The 25,238-nt window shown below is 33.7% G+C and overlaps 1 protein-coding gene across 2 annotated transcripts in view; it reads right to left on the reverse strand.

Moving 5' to 3' along the window:
* The window catches only part of COL11A1 (collagen type XI alpha 1 chain), a 207,751-nt gene that overhangs the window by 169,887 nt on the left and 12,626 nt on the right, over positions 1–25,238 (reverse strand). For both annotated transcript variants that reach the window (XM_082612439.1, XM_082612440.1), the window contains exons 2-4: positions 16,073–16,240; positions 10,958–11,171; positions 7,482–7,644 (exon numbers count right to left, since the gene is read on the reverse strand). In XM_082612439.1, the coding sequence (XP_082468565.1) occupies positions 7,482–7,644; positions 10,958–11,171; positions 16,073–16,240 (545 nt within the window). The remainder of the gene's footprint in view (positions 1–7,481; positions 7,645–10,957; positions 11,172–16,072; positions 16,241–25,238) is intronic.

The raw sequence follows: 25,238 nt of genomic DNA on the forward strand, positions 1-25,238 counted from the left end.
GGAAAAATAAATAAAAGGTATAAAAATAGAAAGTAGTGAAAGGTCCCGGTTTGCAGATTGCATGATTATTTGCATTTAAAAAATACCTGAACTAACTCATTTATTAAAATGAATTTAACAAGTTTGGAGGATACAATGTTAATATTTTTAAAACCTATTGTGTTTTTATATAATAGCAACAAGATATTGAAAGATAAAATTAAAAATGATTTTATTTACTGTAGCATAAAAAAAATAAAAATAAAAACAACCTAAGAACAAAATGAATAAAAGATGTCCACAATGTCTACACTGAAAACTAGGAAACATTGTAAGAGGAATTAAAGAAGACCAAAATTAATGAAAAGTCACACCACGCTCAGAAAACGGAAAGCTCAATGTTTGTTAAAATATTGATTCTCTTCATTTTGCTCTATCACTTAAATGCAATCCCAATTAAAACCTTAATTTTATTTTAGAAATTGACAAGCTTATTCTAAATCTTTTGCAGAGTGCAGATAACCTAAATTAAACAAAGCAATGTTTACAAAGAATAAAAGTTGGAACTGTTACCTCACCTGATTTCCAACATCCTACAAAATTACTGTAATCAAGATGATTTGGTATCAGTGAAAAAAGAGACAAATAAATCAATGGAATGTGAGTTGAGAGTTCAGTAAGAGATTTACTCATATGTAGTCAACTGATTTCTAACACAGAAGCCAAGACAATCCAATGAATAAAAGAAAACTTTTTTTTAATAAAGGATGCTAGATGAACTGGATATCCTATGTAAAAACAATCAGTGTTGATATTTACCTCATGACATACACAAATATTAACTCAAAATGAGGCATGACCTATGTGTAAAATGTAAAACTTCAACATGTCTAATAGCAGGAGATCTTGTGATTTTGGTGTAGGTAAAAGTTTCTTAGAACACAAAAAGTGTAAAACATGAACAACAAAATTGATAAACTGAACTTTATCAAAATGAAAAGCATTCACACTTTGAAAGACATCATTAAGAAAATAAAAAGGCAAGCCACATGCTGGAAAAATTATTTGAACATATCTATCAAAGTGCATGCATGGGACTTCCCTGGTGGTGCAGTGGTTAAGAATCCGCCTGCCAATGCAGGGGACACGTGTTCGAGTCCTGGTCCAGGAAGATCTCACATGCCGTGGAGCAACTAAACCTGTGTGCCACAGCTACTTAGCCTGCACTCTACAGCCTGTGAGCTATAACTACTGAGCCCATGTGCCACAACTACCGAAGCCCACGCACCTAGAGCCCATGCCGCAACAAAAGAAGCCACGGAAATGAGACGCCCGTGCACTGAAACTAGAGAGCAACAAAGACGGAACGCAGCCAAAAATAAATATATTAATTAATTAATTAATTTTTTTTAAAGTATATGCATGATACATAAAGAACACTTAAAGTGTCATAATCAGAATATAACTGCCATTTTTTTAATGGGCAAGACACCTCACAAAAGAAGATGCATAAATGTCCAACAAGAACCTGAAAATATGCTTATCATCATCTGTCATCAGGGAAATGCCAGTTAAAACCACAAAGAAACACTTGTACATAACCACTTAGAATGGCTAAAATGTAAAGGAATGACCAGATAAAGGGTTGACAAGGATGCAGAACAAGTGCAACTCTCATTCACTGCTGGAAGGAGTGTAAAATGATTAATGTCACTTTGGAACACAATTTGACAGTTCCGTTTTTTTTTTTTTTTTTTAATTAAGTTAAACATGCACCTGCCAAATAACTCAAGCATTCCACTTCTAGGTATAAAAATAAATGCCCACATGAAATTTATATATGATTGTTCACAAGAGCTTTATATGCCGTAGCCAATATCTGGAAATAATCCAAATGCCTTTTAACAGAATAGATGGATGAAGAAATTGTGGTTTATTCGTACATTGGAATACTGTTCAGAAAAATAAGCAAAATAAAGATACATATGAAGACATGGATAAATCTCAAAAATGGTATGCTGACAGAAAAAAAGCCAAGCTAAAGAGTGCATTCAGCACAATTCCATTTATAAAAATTCTAGAACAAATAAGCTATAGTGATAAAAAGCAAATTAGTGATTGCTGGGGTTAGGGTGGAAGAAGAGATGGATCATAAAAATGCAGGAGGACACTTCCTCTGGGTGTGATGGAAATGTTTATTTTCTTGACTATGATGTTGATTTCAGAGGTATATACATATGCCACAACTGATTAAATGGTACACTTTTGATATTTGCAACTTATTGTACTTCAATTATACCTTGATAAATAGAGAAAAAAAATCTCAAGGACTATGACCTAAATGCATCTAGACTGGGAAAGGTAGATAAATGGGAAAGCTACCTGCAACTTATCATGCTGTTGTATATAAAAACTATGTCTACTAGCATACAATTTTTTTTTTTTTTTAGGTATGTACCTTGGAAAATATATGTAGTAAAAAGACACATGGACATCACAAGTCAGTAATCAAATTCTTGTTTGTTTTTTGTTTGTTTGTTTGTTTTTTGCTGTATGCAGGCCTCTCACTGTTGTGGCCTCTCCCTTTGCAGAGCACAGGCTCCGGACGCGCAGGCTCAGCGGCCATGGCTCACGGGCCCAGCCGCTCCACGGCATGTGGGATCTTCCCGGACTGGGGCACGAACCTGTGTCCCCTGCAAGCGGACTCTCAACCACAGCACCACCAGGGAAGCCCTCAAATTCTTAACAAAATATTTGAGATGGCTATTATTACTTTAAGGTAACTTTTCAGGCCTTGAAGAACTACTGACATAGTAGAGCTTTTATAAATTATTATTCATTAATTTCTCCAAAGAAAATTGAATGCAAAAATCTCTTCTGAGAAGTTTGAAAAAATGAAAAATTTCATCAACAAGCTTTTCCGCTCAAATTGCCATCATATTTCTCTTATTGCTTCAAAAGAAAGAAACAACCTGCCCAAAGATAGATAGTTGTTAAAAATATAAAAGACTTGGAATAACCCACTTTGATTCATTAAAAAAGAAAAATAAGATGGAAATAGCAATGTTTTGAAAACTGGAGTTATAATGGCTACAACTTGATATTTAGTAAAAAAATTTCCTCTTTATAAGACTCCAAAAGTAATTTTATTAATAATCAATATAGGCAGTGTGACTCTTCTTCTAATTTAGCTTTTCTTCACATTTTTGAAGTGTATTATTAAACTAGAACAAACCAAGGCTGTCCACTAGGGTTGGTTGGATATTTTGTGCCTGCATGAAAATATTCATCCCCTCAGACCAGGTTCCACTCACTAAGGTCCATATCCAGGTGCTACCTCTGTCTAGAAGGGGCAAATTTATCTAATTCCCACAAGGTACCTTGTAAACAAGCAGTAGCGCAGAAAGAAGCACTTCGTTTACAAGTCAGACCACTAAGGACTTGTGATATATGGGTCATTGTTGCTCACTCATATAAAAATGTATTTAAAAAGTCAGAGTTGTAAGATAAAAAAGAAGTTATAATAATGAAGAAAACTACATATTAGTGCATAAGTAAATTAACACATAACATAACCATATATATAAATAAAATTAATACTAGTATTTTAAGCACTTTATATACATAAATTCAATTTTTTATAAATACTTAAGAGAGAGATTATATTACTATTCCCATTTGAAGACTGAGAAATTAAAACCAGCAAAATTTATTGCACAGAGAAACATAATTAAGCTAGCTACTGGCATTCAAAATCAGATTTTTCTCATTCCAGAATCATTTCTTAGATTCACTCTGCTATGCTGAAATTATATAATCTGAATTATGGGCCTATATATTCATTTTGGCATTTTCATATAAACTAACTTCATCATACTTTTTAAAATATTTCCAGTTTTGCTTTCATCTGTTTATTGGTGAATTTTTAAAACTCTTCAGATTGCAATACAAATATGGACATTTTTAGCATTTATTGCCATTAATATTACCATTGCATAAATGTAGGGTCATATATAGACAAAATTATATACACTAAACAAATTTGCATCTAAAGTGGAATGATACTACTTCCAAAGAAGTAATATTTACAGTTTTGAGATTAATAAATCACTGGTGTTTTTACATCATCTTCATCACTACAACTGTTTATCAAACACTAAAATAATGCAAACATGGTACCATTCCTATCTCCTGACATTTTTAGTTCGATTTTTAAACATTTAGTTGAAAAGATTCAAAAATCTAGATAGGTACCATAACACAAACCAAAATGAAAGGAAAAATGTTTGAGTAAGTTTTAGGGAAAGATACAATAAAAACATATTCAGATAAGATGAACTAATTTCACAAAAGGAGTCAGAAAATTTTATTCCGATTAAAAAATCTGTGTGTCTGAATCATTTACTTTCTTCATAATATTTTATCAAGTGGAGAAGACTACATTGTTTTTAAAATTTTATATAGCCATACAATAATACACTTTAGGAAGTAAGACCTGAATTTATGCATGATGACTATTCTGATATGTGGATTAGATAAATACAAAATTTCATCCAATTCAAACATTCTTATTCTAAAGCCTTCCCAATATTTTATTAAGTAAAAATAGTTTCCCTATTTAATTGATCAAAGATAGTACAAGATAAACCTAAAAGTGAAGGTTCTGCATTTGCTTTTTCAAAACTAACTGCACTTCATATAAAATAAATGTTATATTTAAAGTTCCAGAGGTTTTCATGAAACTCCAAGATGTGAAGCAACTTAATAAACTTATTTTTGCTACCCAATGTCATACTCACTAAAGCTTTCATTAATGAGGCTTTTAAAGATTATTTTTCTAGTGGTTTAATAGAGTATTTTGAAATAAACAGCTGAAGTTACTTCAAGATTTACAATATGGTTTATATATTAGAAAGTTAAGAATTAATCAAAGAGAATAATAATAATCTTTGCTTCCAGTACCTTTGTCTTTGGTTATTTACTAGATGCCTCTTGGCTAGAGGTATTTGGGTTAGCAGTGGTTGAAAACATATGGAATCGACAGATGAATGGATAAAGAAGATGTGGCACATATATACAATGGAATATTACTCAGCCATAAAAAGAAATGAAATTGAGTTATTTGTAGTGAGGTGGATGGACCTAGAGTCTGTCATACAGAGTGAAGTAAGTCAGTAAGAGAAAAACAAATACTGTATGCTAACACATATATATGGAATCAAAAAAAAAAGTTATGAAGAACCAAGGGGCAGGACGGGAATAAGGACACAGACCTAGTAGAGAATGGACTTGAGGACATGGGGAGGGGGAAGCATAAGCTGGGACATAGTGAGAGAGTGTCATGGACATATAGAACCTACGAGGTGTAGAATCGATAGCTGGTGGGGGGCAGCCGCATGGCACAGGGAGATCAGCTCGGTGCTTTGTGACCACCTCGAGGGGTGGGATGGGGAGGGTGGGAGGGAGGGAGATGCAGGAGGGAAGAGATATGGGGATGTGTGTGTATGTATGGCTGATTCACTTTGTTGTAAAACAGAAGGTAACACACCATTGTACGGCAGTTGTGCTCCAATGAAGATGTTAAAAAAAAATATGGAAATATTTTAAGGAAATCATTTTTATGTGTTTTAATTGTTGATACCATAATCAGCCTCTGACACACAGAGGAATTTATTACGTATTTTTTAATATGCAACATCAGGTTCAATTATTTATTTTGAAAAAAGAACTTACTGTGATAGTCTGTAACTATACTTGAAAACTCTAAACTGGACCCCAGTGAGCCCAAGTGTAGTATATGGGAAAGAAGGTGGAGTATAGTCTGGTTTGGTATGTGTGTTGGAGTGGAGTAAAAAATAAAAATTAAATGATATTCACCTAGAAGTAAGCTCAGGTAAAAATAGAAGTCTCAATGCTATGAAACTGTATGAAAAAATCTAATCAACATGTACATATATCAAATATTATATTTCAGGGCCAGTAAATTTTGAGGATTAATTAATTAATATCAATTTGTATATTTTCTCTTCTATATTTCCTCTTTATATGTTCTAATCATTTATGACAAAAATTCTACTTTTAATTTCTGTTGTTTAACTTCAATGGGCTCTGTGAATATGTACAGCAATAGATTAAACTAATGTATGAAATGAAACCATCCACTGATACATTTCTTCCATATTACTCATTTATGTTCCAGGAAAATAAAGACGGATATTACAAAAATAAGTTTAGTTTGTGAAACTGATGTTCATGAAGAGTTTAATTTTAAAATAGAACTTTGTAAGCCTAAAATTTAATTTGTTTATAATATTCATTCATCTAATAAATAAATACTGATTTATCATTTGTGTGCAATCAATGCCTGATATCAGAGATCTGAGATTATATTATTATACATTGCCCGAATCAGTTTGTCATTAATTTAGTATGACATGATGTGTTAAAACATTTTGTTTAGAGTCAAAGGCTTAGGTACATACTAATGCAGAAACTCAAAAACAAATAGAATTCCAAATAATCTGAAAATGTCACAAATATTAATTATATTTAAAATTATGCCATAGATTATATAACTAGGTACAGGGATGCAATATTCTACTGACCCTCTGAATTTACATTGTGCTTTTTTTGAAAAAACATACTGGGTGTGTGTGTGTGTGTGTGTGTGTGTGTACATCTCTATGTGTACATATCTGTGTGTATATATATAAATATATATATACACACATATTTCAACAGAATACAGCAAATCTTCCATGTAAAACTTGTCTATTAATCCATAATATATTACACAGCTTTACTTTGTTACACTTTGAAAAATAAATTATTCAGAAATTATATAAAAACAATCATCACAGTAATGACTAATATCTCAGGAAGTGCATCCCTTTATGGGGTCTGGTCTGTTTGTTCTGTAAATGATTGACTAAATGAAAATTAAAGCAAGAGTTACCAGGTCCAACGATTGAAGAATTAAAAGAAAGAATGTGATTATCATAACTGGCAAATTATAATTGGAAAGGAGATTTTTACCATGATCTTCACATTATTAAAATAGTGATTTTAAAAAATTACGGGTCATCTTTTGCAGTATCTCTATTTTACCTTGGAAACATTCACAAAGAACAGAGAAAGGCAAAATATCAGACTTGTACATTTCATTAAATTAATCTCTGAGAGGAGGAAGTGAAGAAAATGTTCTTTTCTCCAAAGAAAATAATACAAAGTACTAAGAGGAAAGTCATTTGCTCTTCCCAGGAGAATAGCATGCCTGTGTTTAAATCAACCAATCTCTGTTAAAGTTTCCCAGGCGTTACAGTCACCATTGTCTACTCATTCTCTTACTGAACAATAGAAAACATCACTGCTACACCCACGGGGGAAGAAAGTAGGTCACCCTTTAGAGTTTACAACTTTGCTTTATAGCATATATTGATTGTTACTGTTAACTCAGTTCATCTGATTTAATAATATTCAGCTTAAAATAAAGTTTGATTTACCTCAAAAACTTCTTCATCCAAAATTCTTGTTCCAAAAACTGTAATTCCACTGGTGTCAACGATTGCTCTCTCACTTCTGTCAAGTGGTTTTGTGGTTTTCATCTTACAATCAACAATCATTGTCACAGTTTTCTTCTCCACGCTGATTGCTACCCGGTGCCACCTTAAAAAGCCAAGTAATTATTTTGTAAGTTCCAAAGATGTTGCCAAACCATTACTCACATTAAAATACAATGTATTTTAAATTATACACATAATCTGAAAGTATACAAAATGTAGGCTCATTTATTAATCAGTTAACAGGTGACTACTTTCTATTAACCCAGAACAGTGCTAGGTACTCAAAAAGACACACCAGCACTGTAAGATGCACAGCAGGATTGGCTGTCTATGTTGATAAGAAAGTGACCATCCTTTGCTTCACTTTGTGTTGTAACAAAAGCTTAATCTCACCATGTCCTGATGACGGTATTTGATAGAGATTAGGGGCGGGATATGGAGTAATTAATAGTTTCTATGTACGTAAATGCTCTCTTCCAAAATGGAATTCCACTTAAAAAACTTCTGCACGAGAGATCCCCTGAGATAGACTGTTAAAGGGTATGTCTGCTAATTGAATGAACGCTCCATCTGGAACAAATGAACATTCTAATTGTAAGACACAATGTGCTTCTCTGTCTTTAGGCACATTTATTTCAAGTGCTTTCGTTTTCTTTTTCCACTTCAATTTCAAGACAGTTATAGATCACTACTGTGGGCAGGATCCAAGACTGAGACACAATATCTCTCCTTCTTTCCAGGGTTGGCAGGAAGTGGGAACATTGAAAGAAAGCATAGTCAACGCATGTGTGGAGTGAGTCTCAATTCACTCTGAAGCTACTGCTCCAGCTAATTCAGGGCAGTGATGACAGACCTGAGGGGAGACGTGGCCAGCCCTTTGGAAACATAAATACCCTAATCATACTGTAAAATGGTGGGTTTTATTAACAGTATATGGTGCTAACATAAACAACTAAGTGGAACACACTTGGATTTTGCAAGCCACTCTATTTTTTTTTTCCAAACGAAAAGTGCTAAATTAATATTCCAGAAGTTTCTAGGACTAGATCCATAAAATAAAGTACCCAAAAAGTTGCAGGAGCCTTTCTAAAATATCTGTTTCATGTGACTTGGCATGGCTACTGATGAGGACCAAGTATATTTCCATGTACACTTAATCTTTGATCTTTCCGTAGCACTTTCAACTAGCATAGGCATCTGCTTGGTTTGACTTGAGCAAAGATTTATATTAAGAGGCACTTAATACTGTGAGAGTAAAATTTACACATTTCTGCCAAGAAGCCTGTGTCTTAAATTAAACCATCTCTATTATTGTGGGTATGTGCTTTTCACTAACAGAAAATAAAATTGAATTATTTCAATTGTTGAAAGGTGATTAGGACTCTAAACTTGATATTTTTGTTGAATTAATTTAAGCTCTGATAATAATGTCATAATCATGGTATCACATATAATATTCAAAATATTAAATTAACCCCAAGTTTTGGAGTCATTCTTAATTATTCTTTTTCTCTCATACTACACATTCATATCATCAGAAAATCTGTCAATCTTATATTCACAGTATACGCAGAATTCAAAGGCTCACAACTTTGTCCAAGTACCCATGCCTCTCACCTAGACTCCTGACTGGTCCCTGCTACTACTCTGATGCAACCAGAGTGACCATTTAAAAAAATAAGTCAGATCAAGTTTCTGTCTTGCTAAAAACTAATATAATACTCTCAATAAAAACTGAAGTCCTTACTTTTCCTCGCCCTGTCAGTCTCTGATCTCATGTCCAAATTTTTGCTTTCTGATTCCCAGTACCCCAACCACCACTGCCTCTTTCTCGTTCCTTTCACATATTCTTCACTCTGCCGGGAATGCTCTCCTCTATATCCCCACATGCCCACCCTCTCATTTCCAATATGTCTTTGCTCAACGCAACTATGCCAAAGAGGATGGCTCTGTCTAAAACTGTACACTCTACATTCCTGCCCCTGATGTATTTTCATTCATAGAACTATCATCACTTTTCATATGAATTATTAAGGATAATGATGTAAATTACTCATGAAAGCCCAGTTTTCCCTGCACAGAGATGAAGGTTTTTCCATGGTCCTGACAATGATAATCTGAGTGTGAATTTTTTTTTCCACCTGAACAGCTATTTCTTTCTTATGTCTACAACCAAATGTCATATTTCTGATAAATCTTTTTTTAGTAGCCTGAATTCAGCAAAAAAAATACCGAGTAAATTTAATAAACATTTATTTGTCTTTAGCTGCTCCCTAAGTGATAGGCAATATTCACAACACAGAATTCAGAATTCAGCGTGATTTTGAGAAGAGTGGTTGTTACTGGAAAGTGCGACTACCTGAGTTCAAACCCTATCTCTGCCATTTTTCAAATATATGTTACTTAAACTCCCAGTGCCTCACTTCCCTTATCTGTAAAATGGGTTTATTAATATTATTTTCTTCCAAGAGTCGTGAAAAATTAAATAAGTTGACTATGTATAAAGTGTTTAGAACAGTACGTAGCACATATCGAGTACTATATAAAGCTTCCTATGATTGTCAATATTAACATGATTGGTAAAGGAAGTCAAATCAGGTCATTCTTCTGCTCAAAAAGTCTACAGTAGGGCTTCCCTGGTGGCGCAGTGGTTGAGAGTCCTGCCGATGCAGGGGACACGGGTTCATGCCCCGGTCTGGGAGGATCCCACATGCCGCGGAGCGGCTGGGCCCGTGAGCCATGGCTGCTGGGCCTGCGCATCCGGAGCCTGTGCTCCGCAGCGGGAGAGGCCACAGCAGTGAGAGGCCCGCGTGCCGCAAAAAAAAAAAAAAAAAAAAAGTCTACAGTGACTTTCTATTTCACTTAGAATAAAATCCAAAGTGTTTACAACCACCTACAATGTGTTATACCATTTGGCCTCCCACTGATTCTCCATCCTCATCATCCCACACTGTTTCTGCCACACTGGCATCCTTGATGTTGCTTAGACCAAATCAGCCACACACAGAACCAGAGGTTGTGTATTTGTTTTTCCTCCATCTGGAATAGTATGCTTTTATTTATCAGCATGGCATGCACCCCACCTCCTTCACATGTCACCTTCTTAGTGAGACTTTCCCTGACCTCACTCCTTAAAACTGCACTCCCCACCATCATCCCCTATTCTCTTCACTGCTATATTTCTCTCTCTCTCACTTATCACCATCTGATAAACTATTTATTAGTAATTTTTTATCATTCATTATGTGTCTACCCAGACTGTAAACTATGTATGATTAGGTATTTTATTGTTTTGTTCATTTCTATATCACCATTCCCTAGAAACCCTGCATCACACTTTATAAATATTTGTTAAATGATCAAATGAAAGAATTGTTTTCAACACAGCTAAAACATTGGATTATTGTGCTACTTACTTTCCATCTGCGATGTTAACAGTTCTGAAGAGGGGGTAGTCTTCTGGGGCAGGTTTTCCAGTGTGGTCTTCATACAGGAAAACAGGTGATCTCCCAACCTCCACACCAATTTGCTGAATACCATGCTCATTATATATAGATAAAAGAAAAGACTGAATTCCTTTTTTGGGTTTTACTGTAAATAATATTGAAAAATCCTCTGGAAAAGTTCCTCCTGGGAAGAAAATGCCAAAGAGTCAAAAATTCTAAATTTCCAAATTATTCCTTGATCACCTTATTATTTTTGAGCTTACTAAGTGGCCTTAACAAGTAACCAAAGTTCAAACAGTAATGACAATACAGATTTAAAAACCAATGGAGAAGGGATTCTATTAATCTTTGTCTGAAACAATTGTTGAAGCTGTATTCAAACTTTACCACCACTCATTTAAAGCACAAGTATTATGTAAAATTGAATTCATGGTTAGGAAATAAGATCATGGTTCCAGTTCAATATCAAACACACAATAAGCACTTTTAAAACACTTAAGTAGAAATTCTGGTGTAAGATTTGTATTTTCTGCCCTTATCTAATCTGTGGCCATCTATCCTCTCTTTAAAGTTGTATTATAAGGACACAACATATGAAGGTACACTTTTAGTCATTTCTTCAAAAGCTAAAGAGTTTCTGAGCAGTTTTTCCTATCACACAATGAAGTTTCACTAATAAAAATCTTATGTCATTATAAGTCAGAACTTTTAGGTACTTGGTTAATTTGATTCTAAATTCAAGAAGGAAGATTTTTTTTTTCTTTTCCCTCTCATCATCATATCCCAAATATCCAGCATTGGACCATATCTACATAAGTTCTTAGTAAGCATTTATTAAATAAATATATAAATTAAATGGTTACCACAAGTATATCTCAGGTAGTTAAGCAATGACTATTGTATGTTTTTTTAATAAAAACACTGCATATAAAATTGTGGGTTCTATTTTTCAAAAATAGTTTTACATATATATCTTATTTAATCCTTTTACTACCCTGGGACAAAAGTAAAGCAGGATGAGATTATTTAAATTAAAAAGTTTTCCATATGCAAAACTGGTGTATATGTGCATATGTAATCAATGATATCTGGGCCAACACCAAGAGATTCCATATTCAGTCCATTCATTCCATATTCTATTATGTATAAAATAATAAAAATAAATGAATATGACTGCCATGGATTCAAATTCAAAAAACTGTAGGAGACTAGCAATTTTACTTCTTAGAATTTACAGAGGTGATAAGGATGCTTATATGTAAAGATATTTTGTTAAGTCAATTCATCAGAACACTATAATCATAAAATGTTAAAATCACCTGCAATGGTTGGGATTGGTTAAATAAAATACAAAACATTTATACGGTGAAAATCTATGCAGCCACTTAATGTAGTGGAAAGATGTCTTATGAAATGGAAATTAGTTAAAATGTTGTGGAAAGTAAATAAGAATATGTCAGAAAGAAAACAGCCAATTAATGTTAATTATTTGGTTCTAATCTATCTATCTAGAATCTAGATAGATACATAAATCCTATCTAGAATCTAGATAGATATCTCCAAAATAAAAAGTGTTTAATTAAAATTATCAATTTTAATTTTTAAAATAACTTACCAATAATACAACTTCACTATATCATAAATATATCATAAAAGCCTTGCTTTCATGGCAAAAAAAAGATATATATATATATATATATATATATATATAGAGAGAGAGAGAGAGAGAGAGAGAGAGAGAGAGAGAGAGAGAAAGTTTTGTTTGATTAGATTTGTGTCACAGATATATCCAGTTTTATATTCATGAAAATCAATAGAGAAAAATAATCATGTATATAAAATTGAAAGGTAATAAAATACATCAATTAACAAAAATACCTTTTAGCTGCTTATACTACAAATAAAAATCTGGGTAATTCAGCTTATTATTGAGGAAACTCCACAGCAAATAAGTTTTTTCTTCAAATGAATAGCTCAAAATGTTGAGAATTATAGGACTTCTTTCCCTAAATACCTCAATTTTCAAATATCTCATACATTGAAAAATGATGCTGAAATACTATGAGGTGGAGAAAACAATATATTTTTCATTTTTGCAAAAACATTATGAAATAAGATCTACATAGAGACATTTAGAAAAAGAGGAATTTCAGAAAATAGTGTATTCATATAAGGCTAAATAAGTTGCAACAAATTTTAATTAATCATCCGATTTATATAACATAACTTTTGAAAATTGTCAACTTCAAACTACACTGAGTAAAATCTTTCAATTATGGAAGTATTTCTCAATTTAAAATTAAGCAATAAGGTTTTAATTATAATCTTTACACTATGACCTTTAAAAAAGAAAATTTAGTTGTCTAAAAAATCATGACTTGATGTCAAAATGTTCACAGTATAACCTAGACACCTACCTTAGATTCCTCCCTATTAGATACTAATCAAAGTTGTTCATAACCAACTAAATTTATCAGAGAGAATTCACTATGAGATAAGTTCAACAACACAAAGTCAACCACTTAAGATGTGAAATTTTATCTAAAATAGTAGTGATCAGTATATATGATACAGATAAAATGTGTAATTTTGCAACTTAAATAATATGTTTTGAAATCTATAAATACAAACTAACAATAAAGCACCCTTTCTGTTAAATGACTGCTGTTAAAGAAAAAAATGTTATTACTACCTTTAATAAGTGTGTATACATAAATCCTATACATGTGATAATAATCATAATTCACTCGGAGTATATCAGATTCAATAGTGATTCTTAAAATGGGCTTTTAACATCAACAGATACTGCATCCATGAATACATTTGATATGAAAAAAGCACAATAACTTTATTATTTGATTTTAATTTTTAACTTGTGTTCAATATATTTCCATGCAGAATATGTCTCCATTTAAATAAAACCTCTTTCTGATGTAGCTTAATGGTTGGTAGGGTTTTTTAAATGGGGAGTGAAGGTCATTTGGCATAGTGGGAAAAGCCCACTTTAGTCTAAAAAAACCCCAAACTGTCTCTCAGCTTCATTCATCCACAGGTTCTGTGATTATATTCAAATATTTCACTTTCTAACTCCTAATCTATAATTTGGGTTTAAATATTCCCCTTTCCAGGTGGTTATGAACATAAAGATCAATATACACAGTTTCTTGCATAGCATCTGTCCTACAGCAAGTGTTCTAAAGAGGCCAGATAGAATTTGCAAATTACAGCTTCTATTCAGTTCACAGGCACAGAGTTCTCAGATATTTAAATTCAAGGTCTCAAATTGGGACTTTGGAGGACATATACCTTAATTCTACAGAGTATTATGACAATCTGAAAACTCTTACCCCCACCCCAATATTGAAGTTTCCAATAATACTGCTTACTTTATTTATTGGAAAGAAGCTGCTATTTTGTGTTTTCGTAATGGAAGAAAATATATTCCAAATAAATTTTCAAAGATCTTTCTTACTATTTTTTATAGAGAATACTATTCACATTTTCACTGTTCAGATTTTTTTAATGGTGAATGTGTCATTGGTAATTTTTATTAAATGCCCTTTATTATTATTTGACAAGAAGCTCTATCCTCTAGGAAGATAAGTCTATAATCATTCGCACGGGGAAAAAATGAGGTCTTTACCATGGATATCTCTTCCTATCTGAACTACTCATTATTAGAATCATATACCTAAGACACAATGTTTTGAGAAGAGGGAAAAATGTTGATATATTCTGTTAACTGACATGGAAGGAGATCCTAGAGACGTAGGTTGTATTCTTTTTCCAAGATAAAACAACAGAAATAATCTAAATAACTACCACACTGGAGGGCAGAAAAACTGCCCTGAGATGATAAGCCAAATATAAAAAAATATAAAATAACTTCTTCAGTATTTCTACAGCATTTCCAGTAATCTATTTTTTTCTCTCTTGAAAATTCCCATCCTTTTCCTATTTCTGCATTAGAGTGCAAATAAATAGAAAAGCAGCCTAGTTTTTACTGTTTAAAACTTTCACATTTGATTTGAAAAATATTTCATAGATTTAATAACCATTTTAATTTTAGTTTGTCAGAAAAATTGTGCATTAATAGTCTTTATATTTTCAGTTTGTTTCTTTTGTCCACCACAAATAATTGCAAAACAGGAAATATTTTGGGAGAATCAATGATTTATCAAAATAAATGTATTTTCAAAAATACTTTAGGGCTTCCCTGGTGGCGCAGTGGTTGAGAGTCCGCCTGCCGATGCAGGGGACATGGGTTCGTGCCCCTGTCTGGGAAGATCCCACATGCCGTGGAGCGGCTGGGCCCGTGAGCCATGGCTGCTGAGCCTGCGCGTCCGGAGCCTATGCTCCGCAATGGGAGAGGCCACAACAGTGAGAGGCCCACGTACCGTAAAAAAAAAAAAAAAAAAAAAAAAAACTTTAAAATATTCTTTCTCAAAAAGTATGCTTTCTTGTTTTGTTAATTTTTAGTACCTTGATTTATAAATTTTCTGTTGCTAGAAAACAGTTTTATGTGAAAATAGGGAACTCAAATTCCTTCAGGTGAAGACAGTAGAGGATAATATGAAGAATTTAAATGATAAATTGTTTCTGAAAAGATCCCAAAGCACCAAAAAGGGATACTTGATAATACAGACAATATTGGCCTTGGCAACAGACAAACTCTGCATTAAATATTGGCCTCCTGTAATTTGGACAAATCAGAGACTCAGTGAAACTCAATTTCTTCTGTTAAATAAGAACAAGGCCACTCAACTTAGTGAAGTTGTAACAAAAAATAATCAACATGTATCCAATAGCAGGCAAGTACTCATAACAAGTTACCTGCTTAGAAAATGTGACACTCAGAAATTGTCATTTCACCGCTCAACTCCCTTTCCCTACATTATCATGATTTCTAGATAATTAGTACTATTAGGTCATTTAGTGTTTTCATGGACAGAAAGAAAATATTCACTGAGTATTTTTCAAACTATTATGAAAGATCCCCCCATAATTGTGCATTATATAGCATAATAAAAAGGGAAAATAATAATTAACAAAGCAGCAGTAGTCGTAGTAATAAAAAGAACATACCTGAAAATAACTGTTTTGTTGGGGCACTGAGTTGTGCTTGCTTTGAAACTCTGTAAGCAGTATCTGAACCTTTTGAATTCTTTCTGTTTGTGCAAAAGCCCATTGTTTTTGATATTCCCTCTGGAGAACTGTGAAAATCTAGAGCTTTTAGTACATCAACTGGAGCAGCTGAAAAATAAGTTAAAAATAGGAAAACGTAACTGAACAAATAATCTAATATAAAAATGAGTATTTTTTTAAACAGAGGAAATAGTTTATAGTTCTACTTCTCAAATCTATTTGTTTTTTGCCATGTTTCTCTAACATTTAGGTGGGGGGCTAAGGAGTGGAGCAGCAAGTAAAATATAAACTGTAACATTCTCAAAGTCAAAATATCTCAAATCAGAAATCAAATTACAGGGGCTTCCCTGGTGGCGCAGTGGTTGAGAATCTGCCTGCTAATGCAGGGGACACGGGTTCGAGCCCTGGTCTGGGAGAATCCCACATGCCGCGGAGCAACTAGGCCCGTGAGCCACAACTACTGAGCCTGCGCGTCTGGAGCCTGTGCTCCGCAAAAAGAGAGGCCGCAATAGTGAGAGGTCCGCGCACAGCGATGAGGAGTGGCCCCCGCTTGCCACAACTAGAGAAAGCCCTCGCACAGAAACGAAGACACAACACAGCAAAAGTAAATAAATAAATTAATAAACTCCTACTCCCAACATCTAAAAAAAAAAAAAAAGCAATCAAATTACAGGAGCAAAGAGATGTTGAAAAAGCCAGCATCTGTATATATTCCATTAATTTCTAATAGATTTACTCTTCAACTATTCATAATCTAAACAAAGGTGATTCTGAAGATTCAAATTCACAATAAATGTTATATATAAATATTGTAAAATGTGCAGTTACTAAGCCATATTGTATACCCAAAGATAAGTTAAAAGATGTTTAAAAGAATAGGTAACAAATATAATGCTCTATTTTTGAGTGCTTTCTTATGTTAGTTATTTACAGAGTATATGTATATATCTGTGTATTTGTGTGTGACTTTGTAAGTGTGCATGCATGTATGTGTCTATGCATAATTTGTTGTTTTTCATCCTCTGCATTTGCCAGAGTAACTCATGTACACTGCTTCATGCCTTATGATTTAGATTGAAAGTCCCTGGAGATAAGTAATTTTCCCCCCTTTTATGTAGCCCTAGGGTGTCTAACACAGGGTCTTTTATTGGCAGAAGCATAAATTTTCCATTCCAATCCATTCCAGCTACCTCCTGCTACCATGAAGTAGTCAACATAAAATAAGTTTGGAACCTTAAACTTTCCCTTTGCAAGTGTAATCCTTTTGGATAAACTTGATGTTTCAAACAGCTTTTTTGGAATATAATTCACATACCATGCAATTCACCCATTTCAAGTGTGCAATTTATTAGTTCTGGTATATTATACTTCTTAAACTATTCATTTTCTAATCGTGGTAAAATATACACAACATAAATTTTGCCATTTTAACCATTTTAAAGTATACAATTTAGTAGCATAATTACATTCACAATGCTATGTAACCATTACCAAAATCTATTTCCAAAACATTTTTCATTATCCCAAATAGAAACTGTTTAACCATTAGGTGATAACTCCCTATTCCCCTCCTCTACCCTGGCTCTGGTGGCTGATAATCTACTCTCCATCTCTATGAAGTTTCCTATTCTAGAAATTTCATATAAGGGGAGTCAGATAATATCTGTCAAAGTGCTAAACACAGAAGTACCATATGCCCAAGCAATGCCACTCCTAGGTATATACTTAAGCAAATGGAAGGTCGGGGCTTAAAACAGGCCCCTGTATGCGCATGTTCATTGCAACATTATTCACAATAGCCAAAAGGTGAAAACAACCCAAGCTTCTATCAGTATGTGAACAGATTAACAAAATGTGATAATATACATACAATAGAACATGATTCAACCAAAAAAGGAATGAAGTTCTGATACATGCTACCACATGGAACCTTTGAAACATTATGCTACATGAAATAAACCAGACATAAAACACAAACGATTTTTTAGAGCCTCGAATTCCCTGGTCCACAACTAAATATCTGCCTAATTCACTAAGCAAATCAAAACATGAATCATGTGGTGTAAGTATTGTTATAAAAACAGACTTAGGACTCCATATTACTCAATATACTTATATTCTATTGAATTTCTATTTTATTCAAAAATAAACATATTCAGAGAAGGTCATGTGTTAGCTAATGCATCACTGAGCATGTTTGAAACATAGTCCTGACTGCAAGTATTTAGATTCTAATTAAGGAGGGCCCAATAATTACATAGGAGGCAGTATCTATAGTTTTATAGAGATGCACACAGTACTCTTTTGTTTAGAAGGAAAAGAGATCACTTCTGGCTGAAAGTGAGACCAATATTATTGATTTGAAAAGTTTCAGTTCTTAGTTAAAAAAATAGAATTGCCATCAAATTTCAAAATACGTTGGGTTTTATAAGTACACTATTTCTGGGAGGACTTAGAATGAAAAAGGGACTGAGTGTAAAATCAGGAAATACCATCAGCACGGTTTATCACACTCCACATAATAGGCAGTGACCTGCAATAGAGTGGTGTTCTTTGAAAATTACAATGTCAATTAATACTTTTTTATAATAACTAGAGTTAGTTATAGAATGTATGAATGTATGATCGAATGAGTACATGAGAAATGTGCATCTGGTCACTTCCTTAGTTAATTAAATTTTAGGCATATTAACTTCTATATGTACAAACATATGTGAATGAAGCTTCATATAATTTGCCTTTTACCTTATAACAAATGTACTTTAATAATGATTGTCTACCTATTTCATCAACCTTCTGAATGAAAATCAACATATTTTCCAGTAGACTACACATCGTTCCAAATTATTAAAAAGAAAAAAGAAAACTTCTTTTATGGAAATCAGACATACTGAAGGGATCATTAACCCTATCAAATATGATCCCCTTTAATTCAACCTTGGAATATTTAAAAGAATAATAACAACTTTCAAGAACATTTTTTGCAGGACTCCTGCTTTCAATGGCCAATTTTTTTAGGCCAATAGTATACCTGACTACTTTTACATTCTTTTTTTCTCTTATCATAAAGCTAAGAAAATAATAACTATATTAACTACCAGGCCCAGAGAGCCTAACATGTGACAGTCCTTGGGCTAAGTTCTTCCTAACATTAACCATCAAAAAACTTTGCAAGCCATGTGTTTTTATCCCCATTGTGCAGATGAAGGAATTGAGAACCAGAAAACAAACTATGGATACTCCTAAAGTCTGTGCAAAATCAAATCTAGGTTCATTCCACTTCATCATCTCCATGGCTATAGCCCATAAATAAAAACACTGTGAAAAGTAATTTAAAACATAAATATATTAAGATAATCTTGAGCCAGCTCATTGATCCCTGATGTTTATATTTGATTTAAATTAAACTCAATTCACGCTTCAGGGTATAAATTACTCTGAAGGAGACTTTCTAAAAGCACAGCATCTTATCTGCTTATTTTATCTTATCTTCTTGCTCCGAAGTCATTAGCAAAAGTACATCTGAATAGGGTAAAGACTCCAGGATCGACATGAACACAGCTATGAAGGCTATAATGAAAAAGGTTGGAGCCCCATGGTCACAGTCCCAACTGCATATCAGTAAATAATACATAAAATGGACCACAACTTTCCTTCTCTCCAAACTCTCTTTTAACAGGATGACCTTTTCCAAGAGCACAGGTTTTGTCACATTTGTTAGTTCCTACTTTGAAAACAATGTGATAAAAACACACTCCCTCTACAGGATTCAAAATAAGGACTCTATTTTTAAAGACTAAACAAAGTTCTATGTACAGACATATGATATGAAATAAAATTTCACTCTACAAAAAACAATCAAAAAATAGGAATATATAATAAAGATTACAAATAGTTTTTTTTCTAAAAAGTCATCTAAAGTTACCAAAATGTAAAACTCAGTTAATCAAGTCTTAAAGATTTTTCCTTTCAAGTAAACTAAATAATAAATTAAGCCACTTTGAAATCTGCCTCTTATTTGATATCATAATTATAACATTTAACAAATTCTCATAACATGGGTTCGATGGTTTTTTATGCACACACACACACACACACACATACACACACACAGGGGGAAACTATTCTTCATATTTTATTAACTGAACTTCAACAGCTTAAAGATTAAAAGCAGTAATTTATTATAGCTTAACTCGATATATCTAAAATCTGTAATTTTGATATTCAAAGCAATTCCTAAATGTCCCTAATATTTTAATTGTTTCTATGTTGTTAATCCTTATGGCACAGATTATGATTCTCATTTCAGAAGTATCCAGTCAGCACAATATTTGTTCAATAATATTTTTCCTGCCTTTTATTGTATATTTTTTTGTTTATTAAATGGGAAAACAGGATAGCAGACTCCGTGCATTACTACAATAGCCATTTAACTGGTTTCAATGCCTTTTCTCATCAATCTGCATACCCCAGCTTGAATGAGCTTCCAAAACTCCATGCCTCAAGTCCTTTTGCTTAAATTCCTTCTGAGAACCCAGCTAACTTCCAGATGGTATGCACATATCTTGCATATAAAATCTTAATGATCTGGACACACCCACATATTCTTCCAGTTCCATGCTACTGCATCTCCGTCCTTGTATCTCATTACCCCTTAATTCCTTCCTCACTCAGTGCTCTAGCCATACTGGACTCAGACTTCACAGACTATGCACCATGTTCCTCTTCCTGTCTCTGAGCTTTTATAAGTCCTGTTCTGAGGAATAAGTAGGATATAATTAGTGTGAAATCTCTTCCTGAAAGCATTCCCTATCTCCCAAAGCTGGGTTAGAAATACTCATCTCTGTGATAGTGCTTTTCACACTTGGTTTTAAGTATTTGCCTACACTTGACTTTTTTCCAAAACTAGAAGAGAACAGGTATACACACACACACACACACACACACACACACACACACAGACTATATAAAATATCGTTTAAACGTGAAACACAATCATGTGAAATATATATAAGCAACTTCCTCTGAAGTCCATGGGGCTCTCTGGTCTTGAAAGGAAAATTTGTGAGGGCCTAATATGTCTTTCCTATTGTGTTCTATTGATCTCTTAAACACCTCCATTCATTCGTTGATTGGTCTATTCCAGGTCTTTAACCCTTTCTCCTTCATGCCCCCAGCGTCTACTTAAATTACTGTTCTAAGGTCACACAACACTTTGACTGTTTAGTCTCTAATTAATTCCTCCTTTAAACTTCTTCACATACTCCCATGACCAGTAAGTAGGATAAAGCAGCAATGCACAGTGTTGGAAAACCAGGCTGTTTTGAATTCCACCTCTGGCACTTAGCATCTGTGTGATTTGGACACACTACTTTACTGTTTTGTGCCTCAGTTTCCACATCTGTATAATGAGAATAATAAAAAAATATCTACCTATTAGAGTTTTTGTGAGATCTAAGTTGGTAGATGCCTTAGAATGCCTTAGAAAAGTGGCTGGGAAAACTATGCTTATGGTTTAAGACCTCCTGCTGTCTATTTTTGTATGGTACATGAAATAAGAATATTTCTATATTTTTGCACGGTTGAAAAAAAACTAAAAGAAGCATAATATTTTAGGATACATGAAAATTACATGAAATTTAAATTTCAGTCTCCACAAATAAGGTTTATATTGTAAATATATCTACAGCCATTCATTTATATATTGTCCATAGCTGCTTTTGCACTACAAGGACAGAGCTCTGTAGCTGACAGAGACCGTGTGGCCCACAAAGGCTAAAATATCTACCATGTGGTTCTTTTAAGCTGAGTCTTGAATGATAGATTCATCAATGAAGAGGAAGGTGATAGAAATATCAAATATGACAGCACAGATACAAGACAGTACAGAGTTCAAGAAAATGGAACTAGTCATGTCCTGACAAGACATCAATACGGAATAAATTTAGATGTTCAAAGTCTCCCTGGGGGCATCATGGCTGCTGAGGAGTTCTTGAGAAAAATCACATCTCTGCCATGAACACTCACAGCCACAAACTCCAAGTGAGACATCTACACTAACTCCTATGTGCTCCCTCAACCCCAAATTTTATGGTCCAGCTGAAATAAACTTCTTTCAGTTTCTAAAATTTACTGTATTCCCTTTGTTGGAGATTTTTTTCAATCCTTCATCAATTGACTAAGGATAGTTGACTGTTTTTTTTCAACCCTAACTGTCAGTAGAATCTCCTGGCAAGCTTTTAAAACATATAGATGTCTGGGTTGGCATGGGGCCCAGGCATTCACATGTTTTAAACATTTCCCAGATGAGCCTAATGGGTAGCTGGGGTTGAAACCTGGTGAACTCAGACCTAATCAATCTTTTGATATCAACCTAGCCATGACTTTCTTCAGGAAATCATTTCTTATCCCTCCCAGGCTGGGTTATGTGACCCTTTCATATGATCCCAAGTGCCCCATATACCCCCTTGGTTAACACCATGCTCTATTTTGTTTGTTTGCTTAATTATCTCATTTTCACTCTAGGCTGTGTGCTCTCAGCCACAGTGTATGTCTAAATTATGGTTCTGATTTCCCTGTTACATACTTATGCTATTAATTTATTTCTCTCTCTCTCTTTTTGCTAAGCTTGTAAATTATTGGTTAATGTCTGCCTCCCCTGATAGATTGTTAACCCACACTATTGATGTTCACTGCAGTATTCATAAATAACATAGCAGCTGACACACAATAAATAATCAAGAGAAATATGGTTAATGAATGAATGAATAAGTGAGTAAATGGGCAGCCACATACTGCCTCAGAGTTGAAGCTTCTTTCTTATTAGTCTCAGAAAAAAAAGGGTTGAAAGTGGCCTTTACAAACAGTACCCTGAAGAGCTTGACAAGTCTGGTTGTTTCCATTTGATTCAGGTATGGCAAGAACACAGGTCTGAAGTGACCTTCCTAAAGTGTGCTAGATGCTTTCCCCCCTATTAGGGAGTCACTTATCCTCACCTTGTACCTCACATTACAGGTCATACATGAAGCATATCATTATAGACAGAAATAAAAACAAAATAAAGCATAGAGTTATAAATCATCTCTCACCCAGTTATGAAATGCTTTGCTGCTCTAGATAAGTATAAAATAACCAGGAGTGCTACTGTGTTTATGTAGTAATGGGATGCAGGTCTGGCAAAAGAAAAACTGAGAGAGAAGTGACTGTTATAATTTAACTACTACCAACACCCTGCTATATTTCAAAATCATAAGAGCCCTTAATAAAGAATCTAAAATGTAGGATATGACAAGTGTATAAACAACAATTAACAACGCAGTTTCTGCAGTTGGAACAGCCCAACTTCTAACCCAAGTTTGGTATTTATTATTTGTATAACTTTGGGTAAGCTACTTATTCCTCTAAGAGTTAGTTTCTTCAACTTAACCAAATTTTGAGAATTAAATGAGATAAGGCATTTTAATCTCTGAGGATATTGTCTAAACACTCAATAGAAATAATACCTGAAAGCACTATTTTGTCAAAATTTTAACCTTTCTGAACATCTCTAACAGTCTCAGTGCCACCAGTGTTTTCCCAGAGCTATAATTCACTAGATTCCTGTTATCCATTTCCTCTGACTACCTTGGGAAATCTCTTTATAGTCAAGTAGAAGACTAAAGAGTTTTCTATCTCTAAAGATCCATTAGCTATCATCCATGAAGATTATGCAATGCTTAGCAATCTCTCCAGCATGATTTTATGTTATTCTATTTTATGAACCCCAGGAGGCTTCCTGGAACTTTGACAGCTTAACCTGCCATGTTCACTGTTCCATTACCACCCTGTAGCACAACTTGACATTAATACACTGATATCATTGAAATTTTTTCCTTTTCAATAATTTTTTCTTTGCATCTCATAGACATTGATATAACTATAGATTAACCCTGACATGTTATTTATTAAAAGGTTTTTTTAAAAACTATTTTATTGTCTTTCCTCTGATACTATTCCTTCATTTATTTCAAACCCACATATGCCACATGCACATCTTGTATTATAAACTAACATGAAGTATTAGAAAATAAAACATATCGACCTAAATTCTCCCATATTTAAAAAGGTGTGAAAGCTCATCTTTAAATGCCTATATGGCACAAATAATGTCGATATAAATCACATAAGTGTTCTAAGTCTCTACACAACTATTTTTGGATTAAATTACCGGACTTTTTGTCTGTATTTTGCGAGCTAACCATTGTAGTCAAAACAATTGCAAAATGGGAGAAATGAACTGCTTGACTACATCAGTAAATTGTAAGTATATAAGATTATAGATGTATAGTTTACATTAAATATTCCTGGGTATGGGAAGGTTTTAGACTACATTTTCCCCCAACGGGATCTATAATAAACTTAAATGTTTTGCCATTTTAAGCCTATGTTTAGAGCATATATTTCCCTACAGAAAAAAAAAATGAAATAAATATAAGCATCTCAAGGCTCAAGTTTTTGAGAAGCAGTCTCTTATGCTTCTTGGAAAAAATCACTATTTAATATTCAAACAAAGAAAAACATCAAATTGAGAAAGACATGGACAAAGACAATATAAAATAGGAGGCTAGGGGCTTCCCTGGTGGCGCAGTGGTTGAGAGTCTGCCTGCCGATGCAGGGGACACGGGTTCATGCCCCGGTCCAGGAAGATCCCACATGCCGCAGAGTGTCTAGGCCCGTGAGCCATGGCCGCTGAGCCTGCGTGTCCGGAACCTGTGCTCCGCAACTGGAGAAGCTGCAACAGTGAGAGGCCCGCGTACCGCAAAAAGACCAAAAAAAAAAAAAAAAAACAACAACAAAAACAAAAAAAAACAGGAGCCTAGAGTTTTAGGAATTTTACAGTTAATTTTACCAATCCAAATACCTACAAACCTATTGGTACTACCATTTCAGAAAATAAAAACTCAGTGATCAAATGTAAATGTACTTCCTTGCAGCTCCATGAAAATACCAGTTTTTTTTTTTTTAAATCAGTTACACAGTGAAGTTCAAAATTGGATAGATCAGGGGGAAAAAAAGTACATAGTAAAATACTCTGAAGTGGAACTAGGGGAAAAATATGACTCCCATC

The sequence above is a fragment of the Mesoplodon mirus genome (assembly GCF_964341445.2).
Source record: "Mesoplodon mirus genome assembly, chromosome: 3".
Classification (NCBI taxonomy): Eukaryota; Metazoa; Chordata; class Mammalia; order Artiodactyla; family Ziphiidae; genus Mesoplodon; species Mesoplodon mirus.